The sequence below is a fragment of the Ixodes scapularis genome, unplaced genomic scaffold (assembly GCF_016920785.2).
Source record: "Ixodes scapularis isolate PalLabHiFi unplaced genomic scaffold, ASM1692078v2 PGA_scaffold2__306_contigs__length_199485367, whole genome shotgun sequence".
Taxonomy (NCBI): Eukaryota; Metazoa; Arthropoda; class Arachnida; order Ixodida; family Ixodidae; genus Ixodes; species Ixodes scapularis.
In genome coordinates, this window is record NW_024609857.1 from 162,265,051 (window position 1) to 162,278,826 (window position 13,776).

The 13,776-nt window shown below is 45.2% G+C and overlaps 1 protein-coding gene across 1 annotated transcript in view; it reads right to left on the minus strand.

The window, feature by feature from the left end:
* LOC115309787 (4-coumarate--CoA ligase 1) overlaps positions 1 to 13,776 on the minus strand; it is a 75,343-nt gene that overhangs the window by 2,044 nt on the left and 59,523 nt on the right. Inside the window, exon 6 of the mRNA XM_040219949.2 lies at positions 3,104 to 3,373. Coding sequence (XP_040075883.2) covers positions 3,104 to 3,373 — 270 coding nt within the window. The remainder of the gene's footprint in view (positions 1 to 3,103; positions 3,374 to 13,776) is intronic.

Sequence of the window (13,776 nt, forward strand, 5' to 3'; positions counted from 1 at the left end):
AAGGGTGTAAAACAGACACCGAGGTGTAATATGACACCCCCTTTTTTTAGGGGGTATCCAGTATATATCTAAACGTAAGCTGCGTACTTTTCTTTATTTTTCCGTGAACAAAACAGTAGCCCAAAACCTCGGTTATCCATCGAGTGTGCACGTCATATTATCATCCGGGCTTTCAATCTTGATATGTTTTATACTTAAAGTGACACCGAAACGAGAAAAAAAAAGTTTTGTTAAAGGGCTTAGGTGGGAGAATTATTTTTGTAAAGCTTTCCACAAAACGTCCTTCCTCGGCAATATTTACGCCGTTAGATGCAATTTAGGTGGGGGAAACCCTGCTCCAGGCCCCGGCCGGTACGTACAAAGCTAAGCAGCTTTTCTCGGCTCTCAGACTCAGAGGTCAGGGCGTGCAAACCGATCATTTGACGCGAGAGAAGGGTCGGCAGCAGAGTGGCGAACCAAACACGAACCGAAAACCGAAGGAAAAGCGTTATTTTTGACTGAACCGGAACAAAACCGGAACCTAAATCAAACGTTTAATATTGAACCGGAACCGCAACGAAATCCGACTATTCTGTGGTGGTTATTGGCTCATTGAAAAACTTTTCGGCGTAATAAAGTGTGAGCCGCCCGCCTTGGTGTGTGGCGTCGCGAAGTCACGTAAATATTTGCGACAGGGATGTCATCCGCGCAGTGTCGACTGCACGAACGGCAGTGACGTGGAGATAATTAATAATGACTAAACAAGAAAATATATTTTACGTTTATGTCCGTATACTTCGATACTCCATTTCATTTATGATGAACCGCAATCAAACACACTAAGAGTCACCAAATGTCACGCCTCCTTCTAGATGGGCGGAGCGACGCGGGGAGTGGGAAGTCACGTGACCAACTTTGCGCTAAGCATTGACTTGGGTAGCTCGTAGCATTCGTTGCAATAGATCATTAGATTAAACAGACTGTATATGACTATGCCAAGAGGCTAAATAGCTATTCCTCTTTTTGTGTCTGTGTCAATATCAGTATCAAATATATCAATATAAAAAATGAAAGACGTTTACAACTTCCTGTAACGCCGAATTAGAGCGCAGCTCTGGAGGAGGAGGGGAGGGTACTGAGGGGAGGGTATGCCCCTCCTCATTCGTACCCTCTCCACCTCCTGTCCTTCTCCCTCATTTCTTCCTCCCCTCCTTCTCATCCCTCCTCTTTCCCTCTTTCCTTCTTCCCCTCCTCCTCCTCCCTCCTCCCCGGGCGTTGCATCATGGGACGTTTCCCTTAATGTAACGTGTCACGTTAATGTCACGTGACGTCTCGTGGCCCTCGTGACGTCACTCGTGACCCTCGTAACGTTACGTGACCATTGTGACGTCACGTCACCGTCGTGACGTCACGTGACCCTTATGACGTCACGCGGCCCTAGTGACGTCACGTGACCCTCGTGACGTCACGAGCCCCGCGAGTTGCGTTATGGGACATTTCCCATAATGCACCGCGCAGTTACGGCGACAACTAAGGCGACGGCGACGCCGACGCTGACACCGCTGAAACCGGAAACGGGCGCCTAAGAGCTAAAGCTCTGAAACAATCGACGCCTGGAAACGCTTGTTTGTTTTGCAGTGGCAGAACCTGGAGTCATCAAGAGGCGAACCCACGAGGATCGCGACACTGCTCCGCCGGTTGCCGCGACACCCCTCCCTAGAGCTTCGGTAGCTGCATGATTTTTCTTTTTTTTTTTTTTGTACGCGCATAAGCACTTTTTTTTTTTAATCGCGCCCGTTTCGTGTTAATAATGTTTCAACTGCCCTACGTTGTTTTTATACATTTAACTCTCGTTCGAGGCGTTCGGGCGCGCGGGGTAGGTAGTTATGAGTATGGCGCGTGCTAGTGTAATGGTGTCACTGTGCGTGCTGGCTGATTCATTTTACTTGTGAGTATACTGTACGTTGGATTACCATGATGATTTTTACCAACACTAAACAGAAGGAGAAATTTTTTTCACAACTGAAAAGAAGGCAACAGGGACAGACGTCGTCTCCATATGCTATCTATCCCTATTTCCTTAACTTCAGCTACAAAAAAATGTCCCCCTTCTGCCTCAGTTGCGGGTTAAAATCATCGTGGTAAACTTCCACCAACTCGCCTGCGCACTGACCGTAATTTCATTAATGTACACTGGTGCTATTTCCGAGTGCCTACATGACAACGGTACTGGTGCAGAATGGTGCAGAACGGTTTTGGTGCAGCGTGAGTTTACAAAACAAAATGGTAACCATATAATTGCTCAGCTTCCGCAAAACGGCTTGGTGGCCAGTTTGTTTTTGTGTTTCTAATGCGGGTGACGTTGTGTTAAACACGCTTTTTTAATCACAAAGAGCTCTGCATTTGTACTTGTGTTTAGTGCAGGAAACAAACGGGCGACCGCGGTATCAGAAGTGGTTTGAACCGGTTCGCACTTGGTTGAACCGGTAATCAAACCGATATTTAAAATGCATCACTAAACCGGATGCAAAGCGGAACAAAATGCAAAGCTACTGAATATGAACCCAAAATGAACCAGCGTAAAAACCGGTTCGACAAGCCTGGAACTTTTACAGTCTTAAGCAGAAACAATACGGTAAAGCGTTGAAGCACAGCAATGTTACTCCGACATCTCCATGAAGTCCAGTTTGGGACAAGATACTCGACGAAGGTATTGAAGTTAAGTACTAAATTCCTGCGACATAAAAAAAGTACTGGGAGCAGAACTCGGGTTACGCTCCCTGCAAAACACCTTGGGTGGAGTAAAAATAATGTATTCCACTTTTTTTTCCCGAATATATGGGTTCGGGAGTAAACGGGCTGGGTACTCCCTCTCTGTCTCTCTCTTCCTTGTGGGCGAGCAGAGAGGAAAGATGGCTTCTAAGTCAAAGGTAATCCACGACGCGGAAAAAAAAAGAAAACAAGAAAAAACAAAGTTTTTACACCGTCATGATAAACAGATGTCGAATCTAAGTCGACTTTACCTAAAGCACCACAATAATGCTTTCAAGCCGTAATAAACTCCCAAAGATACCATAATAATCTAATAAAAACCATACTTATCAAGAAATGTGACGAAGCTCACCTTCATTTGTACCATCGGAGATGGGAATCCAATGCCGTTCCACTTGGATAAATTCATGGGAGGTTTACACACCCCGCCGATTTCCGCCGTTCCGTAAGTATTTTTGACGATATTCAGGTCAAACGACGGCTCAAGCTGACTCAGAGTGTGGTCTGTGAGCTTTACACTACAACTGCTGACAGTCTTCAGGCTATCCAGCCGAATGCCTTCTTTCTCCATCGTCTTGGCAAGCAGGACAATCCAGGGCACACTCCCAAACAACGTGGTCACCTGCACCAACGTGAGGAGAGAGCTTCGAATAAGAGTAAATAAATAAGCTTCAGAGTAACGAGATCGTCGCGAAGAATATTTGGTATCAGAATTTGCCGACGCGCCTGACGCATGTTGCAGAAAGTGCTTTTCGCCGTCCTGCTTGCAAGATCTTCACAACAGAGCAAAACGTTACAGCGATGATCCTGCAATGCCATATGCATTGCAAAGAAAAAGTCAAATTCCAAAACGATAACTGACGCAAGCGGCGCCCGTGCGAATCTTAGCGCCAAAATGGCGGTGTCCACGAAACGCTGGCACGTAAAGAAATGTGACGTGATGCGGACGCACAAATTATCGTTGGGTCAAAGGAGTGACGATAATCTAAGCGCAGCTTTCAAGTAAATCTAGAAAAAGGCAGATTTAGACTTCTACTCTGAGTTTCTTGTATTTCATAGCAGAGAACTAATGCAGTTACAGGGCTAAGCAGGCACTGCATTTTTGACAACTTAGGATTCCAATTGAAGAGAAATGAAGACAACACATACAATTAATGTTTTTCTGCTGTTTCAGAGAGTGAGGGAAGTCAACTGTAGATCACAATATGTTTCCGTGAGATATGCACAAGATATTTAGATGGAATGTACAGAACAGTAAAATGTCCGAAGAGTTCAGAGGCAAAATGGGTAATTCGGTAGTTTAACCCCATTATGAAGTACAAGAATTTTCGTCCAAATTGCGAGCTAAAAGCATACGTTTCGTGTAAGGCTCATCAAAATAATTTGCCCTGGAGAAAATCAGCCATCTGCGTTTAGTTCTTATATCACACCCTTTTTGTTTACGTTTTTTTTTAAATATCACATCAAAAGTGCCCAAAGGCACGCCTGATAACGCCACCGCACCGTCTCCTTTCGAAAGATAAAGTACGTCAACTATCGTGAGCGTTACCATGGCGACGAAGTGTCTTCTTTATGGAGGAACACGCGAACAAGGTGTCTGATAGCATCCTCGATCATCCGCACCGGTGCGCACCGGTGCACTGAGGTGCGCCCCGTCGTCTTCGAACAAGTGCACCGGTGCGCACCGGACGTCCTCGATCAACGAAGCGCACCTTCCCGGTGCAGCTTTTCGTTTTCCCCAACGCGCACCGAGAAAATCGACGGTGCGCCGGGGTGCAGTCTTATCAGGCACTGCGGCCAGGAGCGGGGATCGAGGAGATGGCGGGAATAGCAGACGAGCAGTCTATCGAGGTGGCGACTTTGCGAAAATGAACACGCCTCGCATCTGCATTTGATGAATTCATCAATTTTTTTTAGAGCAAGACGACGAGCTTCTTATCATCGCCGCGGTTACCGGCGATTGCTGCGGTGGCAAGGAGCGCCCGAAAGGTATGAACTTCGTGTTAAGCGTTGCGAGGTGTTTCGATGACACCGAGGTACGGCCATTATGTGGTGATTCTCTTTCTCGAACCAACAATGGATGGGCAGCATATACCTGTGGAATTGTCACCCGCTTCGTGACCCTATCGACAATCACGTCCACGATGTTCAATCGTGTGGGACCGCCAAATCCGCGAGTAAAAAAAACAAGAAATTGACAGCAGATGAGCACCGCGCGCGGACCTACGCAAGAAAAAACGAACAAAATGCGAGGTGACGCATGGTGGAGCTCGCCGCGGTGCACCGCCACAGCGCAGTTTGTCTTCGATGTTGCACCGACTTCGTGCTGCACGACCGAGGAGCGCTGAGCACTGTCCAGGTTTCAGGGCGATTCCGGTGCAAGTTGATCGAAGATGCTATGAAGCCAGCAACGACATACCCTTTCATTTGAATGTCGTCTGTTAAAGTGAACGCGATAACGCAAACCCAAGCCGGAAGCGCCGTTGTGTACCCCTCTAAATATGGCTACCACCATTTGAAGTACGTATTTTTGCCAAATGGCAATTGGTGTTGATCAACTGGCTATAAATGGTAATCCACGTTTAGACGTGATCCGATTGACCTTCGTAGCTTTTTTGCCACCGTCAACTTTTCGCCATTTTATAGATCATCGCCACTGTATCGATATCCTGGTGCCGTTCTACCATCAGTCGGCTATTGGAGGAGATAAAAAAAAAACTATATATTTCATAGTCTTTTGATCGCTTCCAATTGCCAATTGATATTAGTATGGCACCAGGATAGCAATACACTGGCAACGGCCTATAAAATGGCGAGAAGTTGACGGTGGCGAAAAAGCTACGAAGGTCGATCGGATGACGTCTAAACGACGATTGCCATCCATAACTGGCGGCCGTGGATGGTAATCGTCGTTTGGACGTCGTCCGATGGACCTTCGTAGCCATTTTGACACTGTCAACGTTTTGTCGACTTTCAGCTGGCCACCCAAAAAACTGTGATAAGAATGGCATCCATGACCTTACCATCGGCTTCGGCAGTTCCCTTTACGTGCTGGTAAGATTTTAGGGCGTGATACACATACATTTATTCATTTATTTTACCCTTATATCGCCCTCAGGAGCTTTACATAAGGGGGGACAAGGTGTTCCCTTACAATATGGGAAGAAAACAGATTGAAGAACAATTTAAAGAATTAAAATTTATTGATCACAATGTCATTAAAATGACAAGTGTTCTTTTTTTCTTAAAGACTGAGCTCATCGCCCGAACGTAAACGATGAATGAAAAAATGGCCTTCCTTTGCTTCTTTACATGTCTGTAAGGTGTGAGCTGAAAGAAGAAATATATTCTAATTTAATAGGGCATATAACCAGCACACATATTCTCAGGGTGTCTAGCAAATCATTATTTTGAAATCCCGACTTTTCCAGGTTTTCCCTGACTATTTCTGGTGACATTTCCTGACCACTGTAGAGGCGGTTAGAATTACAACACAAAGCATTGAGAACTGTGAGGACGATTTCGCTCGGGCTTAATCCAACTTACATATTCCGAAATACTGGGGTTCGTCGAGTCCGAATTATGCAAGCAGTTTCTTGCCGCCGACATCGTCGACGAAGAGGCCACATCCGGAAACACGATGAAAACACGACGCTCAACCATACACGTCACTAACCGAATGGCAGCATGGCCGCATGACCACTAGATGCACACGTTCGGCTTAAGGTTTAGATTAAATTACGGTCTGCGACTTTTCCATTTGTTACTAAATGTAGTAGCTCTAACTGAATCTAGCCTAGTTTCGCGCCCCCAATCCAATTCAATCCAATCCAAAGCTTGGACTGAATTGGTCAACTCTTCCCTTCGCATCGAGTAGCATAGTTTACATCGGGTGAGCAGAGCCCGCGCTCCGCTCTAAGCAGAATTTATTGCCTCTTTTTCTGCCCCCAAGTCGTCGAGCCTTTGCTCAGGGAACTCGATGGCGTTTCCGGCTCATTTTCCCTGACAGGGCTCACTTTTTGACAATGTCCCTGATAATTCCCTGATTTTTCCGGTAATTAAAATTTTCCTGACAATTCCCGGTTTCCCCGGTCGCTAGACATCCTGATTCTTGTAGCAGATTCAAAAATATGCACAGAAGAACCTTGCTCATATGTTTTCTCGGCTGTTATGTTTCCTAACACCGGTACTGTGGAACGTCCATGAGTATTTATGTGTCTGAACTAGAGTCTTCCTTCACTGCATTCCAGGTTCTTATGCCCTAAAACTGCCACTCAAGGTGGCTGGTATGACTACTAGGGACACACGGCTACTCTGTTCTTTTGGCTTTACCCCCTTCATTTTACCTCCTTGCCTTTCTGCATTGTGTTTTTTGCTTGGTCTTGTAAGACACTATAAGGGTGTAATGGGGCTCTCACGACATCCCATTTCTTTTTGTGTCCTCCATGGCTCCATGTTCAAACAGAGGTGATTGCATCAAGCTCCACTGCTTTGATCGGGCATGCAGGGTAAAGTGATTTGTATGAGGAAGCTATGGTTTCGCTCGATGGGCTCAGAATGTTTCAATATTTCTTAACTGCAACTATAGACAGACATGTGGCTCTGACCTCGTACCACTGCGGTGGCGCGGCTGTCGGCACAGCGCATGCAGAGACATGTCTGCTCACACGAATCTGGTTCCTGCGCACGCAGTGCCCATAGCTGCTGTGGGCAAATCTAAGCTTGTTTGAAAACAGTTCAGCCACAATTTTAAAAAGTGTTGACAAAATTGTTAACCTATAAAATGAAGCAGTTATTTTACGGCCATGAAAGCTTGAAAGCTAAGGTGAAATAAACGTAAAATACAGCTTCCTGAAACATCTATAGCTATCCCAAAGGCATTAACAGTTGTTACATTTTTTTCTCATGTCATGATCCTTTATTGTGACCGCCTTAAACGCACCAGCAGGGTTCTATCGTATTTCACAAAATCTTTGAATGTGCAATAGGTTTAACTTTCACAACACAACACGATAAAAGGTACCTTTTCTATAAATCTTGTCGTTCCAACATATGTATAAATTCGTCGAAAACTTTGTATCATCGACAAAACTTTTATTATACGGAGTTTTTGTGGGCTTTATCAATCCTAGGTCCACAAAACTGTCCGCTCCTTCTGCTACCTCGAACAGCCGCCAGAAGCCGGAGGGGGAGGGGGACAGGGCCGGACGGGTATGGCCAGACCCGGATGAGACTTTCCTCCTTTCACCATATCGTTCGCGCGGCGCCTGCCAGCACGTGGTCACGCGGTCGCGAGCGGATGAGTTCTCGCTGCTCACTGATGGCTCCAAAGAGAGAACTTTTCCGAAACCCCGCGCCCACCCCATCAACGTCACTGCGTACGTGACCCGGAAGACGAAGTTCGAGTTGAGAGGCGGCAAAAACTTGGATCTTTTTCATTTTTTAAAATTAAAACTAAGGTATCCAGGTGAAATATTTTTCTGTAGTTCACTTCAGAAGTGTCAGGCATCAACTTCCACAATAATTTAAGCGAAGCCCCAAAATTGTTGCACAGCTCCTTTAACAAATACGAATCTAAAAACAAACATTCTCGCAGACCAAGAGTATTACCACATGCAGTGCGAGTTTTGAACGTAAACATTTCGGCAAAGGTCTGCCTGGTCAAAGAAAAGCTTAGAAATCTGAAAAAAAAAATTCTGTCCACACACCCGCATCTGTGTTCCCTACATAAAGGGGACTAGCGAAGCGCTGTCACGTACGCTGGCAAACGAAAGCATTCAGGTCTCCCACAAACCGGTATCAACACTTGGACGTATGATGCCACGATTAAAAGATCGTCTCTAAACAAAGAGCGCAGGGCATTTTATATTCAATTCTATGCACAGAGTGCCCCACATTGGCGACAGAAAAAAATTCTCAGAGAGAATTTGACAACACAAAAACAATGTCTGCAAATTCGACCACGAGCGCTGCGCTGTTGCAGAGCACTGTGAGGAAAATGACCATCGAATAGACTTCGCAAACACCCACATCATAAATGTTGAGACAAACTTCTGCCAGCGGCTTTTAATAGTCATGGTGTATCTAAACAACACCAGGAAACATCAATAGGTCCACTGGCACATTGCCATCACCTTACATAAACGGACTAGGCCACCTAACAAAGTGAAAAAGAGAGCGCATCACTGTAGAAGAGAACTAAGCTGCTGTCGCATATCTAGAAACAGTCGCCCCTGAAGAAAGATCCAAGCTGTTTTTGAAGCGTCGGGACCTTTTGGTAGCTGAATTTTTCAAATTCGTAAGTGCGAGTTTTGGATTTGTTTGAGTCACCATTCACTTTTTATGGCAATTACTTGCATAATGAACACGCTTTTTTATTCCGAAATTGACCCATATTTGGTGGGGGGGTCATTATGTGGGGCAAATTTCTGAATTTACGCACTTTGCAAAAGTGTAATTTTAGGTGCCAATGTGACACGGCAAGGTACTGTGGCACGTCTCCAACAGAGGCGTACCCACGGCTGGTCGTGGGCGCGCTACAAAAACCATGTTCTATAAATTGAAAACCTTTTTAGGGTGCTTTTGGTGTGCCTTTTGCCCAAGGAAAAGCGCCCTCCTGGTAAAAAAATGTTATATGTATTAGAAATTTATTTGTCTAATAAACGCATATGATCAAATAAGATCATATAAAATATACAAAAAGCTTATACGAACATAAGAACAATATAAGAAATATATAAGATTTTATAGGAAGTTATAACAAAATTGAAAAGTTTTTTTCATAACTTCTCTACTGAAAAATGAAAGCCGTTTACAACTCCCAGTAACGCCGAATTTGAGCGCAGCTCTTGAGGAGGAGGAGGGAAGGGTACTGGGGGGATCAGTTGACCTCGAAAGGGGGGGGGGGTCACATGACCTCGGGGGTCACGTGACCTGGGAGATCACGTGACCTCGGAGGAGGGGTCACGTGACCTGGGTGGTCACGTGACGATGACGTCATCAGTGATGATGACGATGACGATGCGGATGACGATTACGTCATCGGCAACCGCATCGCCATCGTCATCATGACTGATGACGTCATCAGTGACGTCACTGATGACGTCATCGTCATCATCACTGATGACGTCATCGTCCCGTGACTTCCCAGGTCACGTGACCCCCCCCCCCCCCTAGGTCCTCCCGAAAGAACCCGAGGTCCTCCCGAGGTCCTCCCGAAGGAACCCGAGGTCCTTCCGAGGTCCTTCCGAGGTCCCCCCGAAGAAACCCGAGGTGCGTCCGAGGTCCTCCCGAAGGAACCCGAGGTCCTGGGGAGGTCACGTGACGATGACGTCATCAGTCATGATGACGATGACGGTGCGGATGCCGATGAAGTCATTGGCATCCGCATCGTCATCGTCATCATCACTGATGACGTCATCGTCACGTGACCCCCCCTAGGTCCTCCCGAAGGAACCCGAGGTCCTCCCGAGGTCCTCCCGAAGGAGCCCGAGGTCCTCCCGAGGCCCTCCCGAAGGAACACGAGGTCCTTCCAAGGTCCTCCCGAAGGAACCCGAGGTCCTTCCGAGGTCCTCCCGAAGGAACCTGAGGTCCTCCCGAAGGATCTCGGGTTCCTTCGGGAGGGCCTCGGGAGGACTTCGGGTTCCTCCGGGAAAATTTACCCATCATGCACCGCGCGGTTACGCCGACAGCGACGGCGACGGCGACGCCGACGCCGCTCAAGCCGGAAACGGGCGCCTAAGAGCTGCGCTCTAAAACACTATATGAATCTATATAAGAACTTATATGAAATATCCAAAAACTGATATGCAATATATGAAGCTGATATGAAATATCCCAACATTGATATACGAAATATAAAAACTGATATACAACATATGCCAACTGGTATGAATGTGTCCAATAAAGATATCAGAAATAAATTCATATAATTTTTTTTCCAGCATACGACGTGCCGCATGGGCAAACAAACGCGTGGCTTCGAACCGCAGTGGAGCAGCTTGATTTATTGGCTTTCAAATAATTACGGCATGAGCATTTACTTTTTATTAATAAATTAATCTCCTGAGCCGTTCAAAACACTATCAGAGGTCTGACATTACTGAAAAAAAAAATCAACATGCTGAGAACATTATTTACTGCTTAGGTGGTCACCGAAAAACTCCGTACTTACAAAACGACCTGCAGGTCGTTTTGTAAGTACGGAGTTTCCGCCTTTTATACAGGTACAAAAGGCGGAAACGCAGAACTCAGAAGTAGTTATTGGGTGTGCTGTTGTATTCATGTTTGTTGTGCCGTGTATGTATATGCGCTCAATGTATATGTTCAGCTGATGATATGCGGAATGTGTCTACATGGTGGCGTGAGTAAATAAAATTATTTTTGTAGCACATGAATTGGGCGGTACCTAGCGCCACCTAGTCCAGAGTAACTGATATGCGGCATATAATATTTCTAGGAAATAATAAGTTCTGATATAAAAAAGGTGTCCAATAAACATCAGAATTATAAATGCATATTTTTCAGTAGGGTTATATAATTTTGTATTGTTCTTACATGTTCTTATAAGGTTCTTGTATGTTATTATATGATCTTGTTAGATCGAATGTGTTTATTGGACATAAAAGTTTCTTATACATATAAGATTTTTAATAGAAAAGCTCACTCAGCATGGAGAGCGACGCGACCGTTCTTAGGCCTAACCACCTTCACGATTTCTCTGTTTGAAAGCGGACCACAGACGACCACGCTTGTTGACACCAACGCATCCGGTGGGCGAAACATGTCCGGGGCTGGGTTAGTTCCTCAACCCCAGCTTTGTTGGGTGTGTGCGCCACTCGGTTTCACTATTGATAACTTTCGCAACTACTAACTTGCAGCCATGAGAGCGCGTACTGCAATGCTTGGCTTGGCTTGAGGTGGCCTGGCCGCTTGGTGGCGATAGAAAATTGGCTTGGTGGGTAGCTGAGTCGGACGCAGTTCGAGACTCAGGGAGTCGAAAATCGGAGGTACGTTCATTACGCGAGGGGGGGAGTCTGAATATTTATGCACGTTGTGGGGGGTCTGTTCCTTTATCAAGTGTGTTCATTATGTGGGTAAATACGGTAAATCAAAGCATTCTAAAAATCTTCTCAGGTGTTCCTCAAGCTTCGAGTAATATGACCTATTTAAAGTTTGATTGATTCACCTACACTTCTAAGCTGACTGCAGTGGGAACTATGCGCCCACCGGACCTATCAACCACCTCCCTTTCATTGCCTGACCCCGCCGTCCGCACATGGTTATGTGCGAGAGCGTGAACATATGGCGAAACATAGACATGACTGGTCCCATGGGGATGTAGCTTGTACCACGTTATCAGCTAGTCATTAAACAGAGTATAGTGATGCAGCACAAAAAAAATTTGTGTCATTTAAGAACGTTTGAACGAGAACATACCCTCAAACATCCTGAAACTGCAGAGAGTTTTCTGCCGAGCCACTCGATTTGATTGGCCAGGCAGTAAATAAAAGACACACTCACCAAAGCACTGTGTCACATGCTAAGCCTGCAACCCTTTTCAGGCATTTAAAAACAAGCAAAAAGCCACAAGAATGTACCATTGGATCCTGGAACAAAAAACAGAACAGCAATATGCAGGTTTTAACACAATACACCAACTGCCTCAGCGAGTGAATCTTAAAACAAGCTACAGTTCTTTGGGCACCGTCCTTTTATTACAAAAAATTGTGTGTGATGACGTGCTGTCATTTTTCTAACCCTCTAAACCTCTCCCAAGTAGAACGTCTCTGACGCCGGTTCTGCAAACTTAATAAATGTGCCATACTGCATTGTCAAATTCTAGAGTAAGTCACAACTTAAAATTTCAATGGTGGAGGCTCACAAATATTAAGCACCTGCTTCAAACCCCTCGGCTGTCGAGGAAACACAACGTCATCCGTTCCGACACATAGGCTTCATGCAAAAGAGAGGTTGAAGTGTGCTGCTAATTCAGTAGAACTACATCGAATTTATCAACCATTGTTAGCCGATTCACTATGCGACTCATCGTGACCACGAGACTTGCACTTGGCCAGGGCAATGTTTTACAGAGAAATGTTTATTGATTTGACGGACGGTGTCATTTTATTAAGCAGCCTTATTTATTTGCTCTGTAAAAAGCAGATGAAGAGCAGTGAAGAGGAGCAAAACGGAAGTAGTGCTATGGACAATGACAAATCGATGAAATGACAGGACAAGCGCTACTTGTGGTTCTTCAACTTGTCCTTGTACTGCCATTTTTGTATCACTATTGTCTGAGTAACTTGTCAAGTATAGTTCAATTTAGTACCAGTGAAGCGGCTTGTCAGAGGCAATGTCACTCAAGCAGAGAATATGCAGGCAACAAACCACCTTGATGGTGATGACCACAACATTTTCATGTCACCTCTCCAAGATCGCCTCAAAGAAAAGCAGATTCTGCACTTATGCTGCACGATGTATGAATCATCTGACAGCGCAGTCTGGAAGGTCACAGCACAGTTCTTTTCTTGCGTTTCACTCTCAGTTTCAACGCGGTGACCAACAAATGTTTCGGTGATAAAAAAAAAGAGATTGCTTTGAATATTTCGTTTTTGTTTTTGTTTTACCTATCGGAATAAATTGCACATTAATTGGACCTCGAGATAAACATGTCACACCAACCTATTAAGGATAACATCAATCCAGTCTTAGTCAAATTAATAAACCGAGTAACAAAAAATAGCATACAAATTGAAAGTGAGGGCAACAAAGAAAGAAACAAGGAGGTCATGCAATAACTGTATCGGGGTGTGGCGACAGTGCAAGAAATATCTGCTTCACTTTGTGCAGTATCATCGATTTACTCATTAGGTAGCTGTTATCACTTTTGGCCTCTGCTCATGCATCATATTTTAGAGTGAAGCACACTGTACACTAGCCTGTTTACTCGGTGACATGCCAACCTTTTGCTAAGTTTCGAATTATCCCGAATACTGCAAAAAATTACAAATAATTACAAATAAA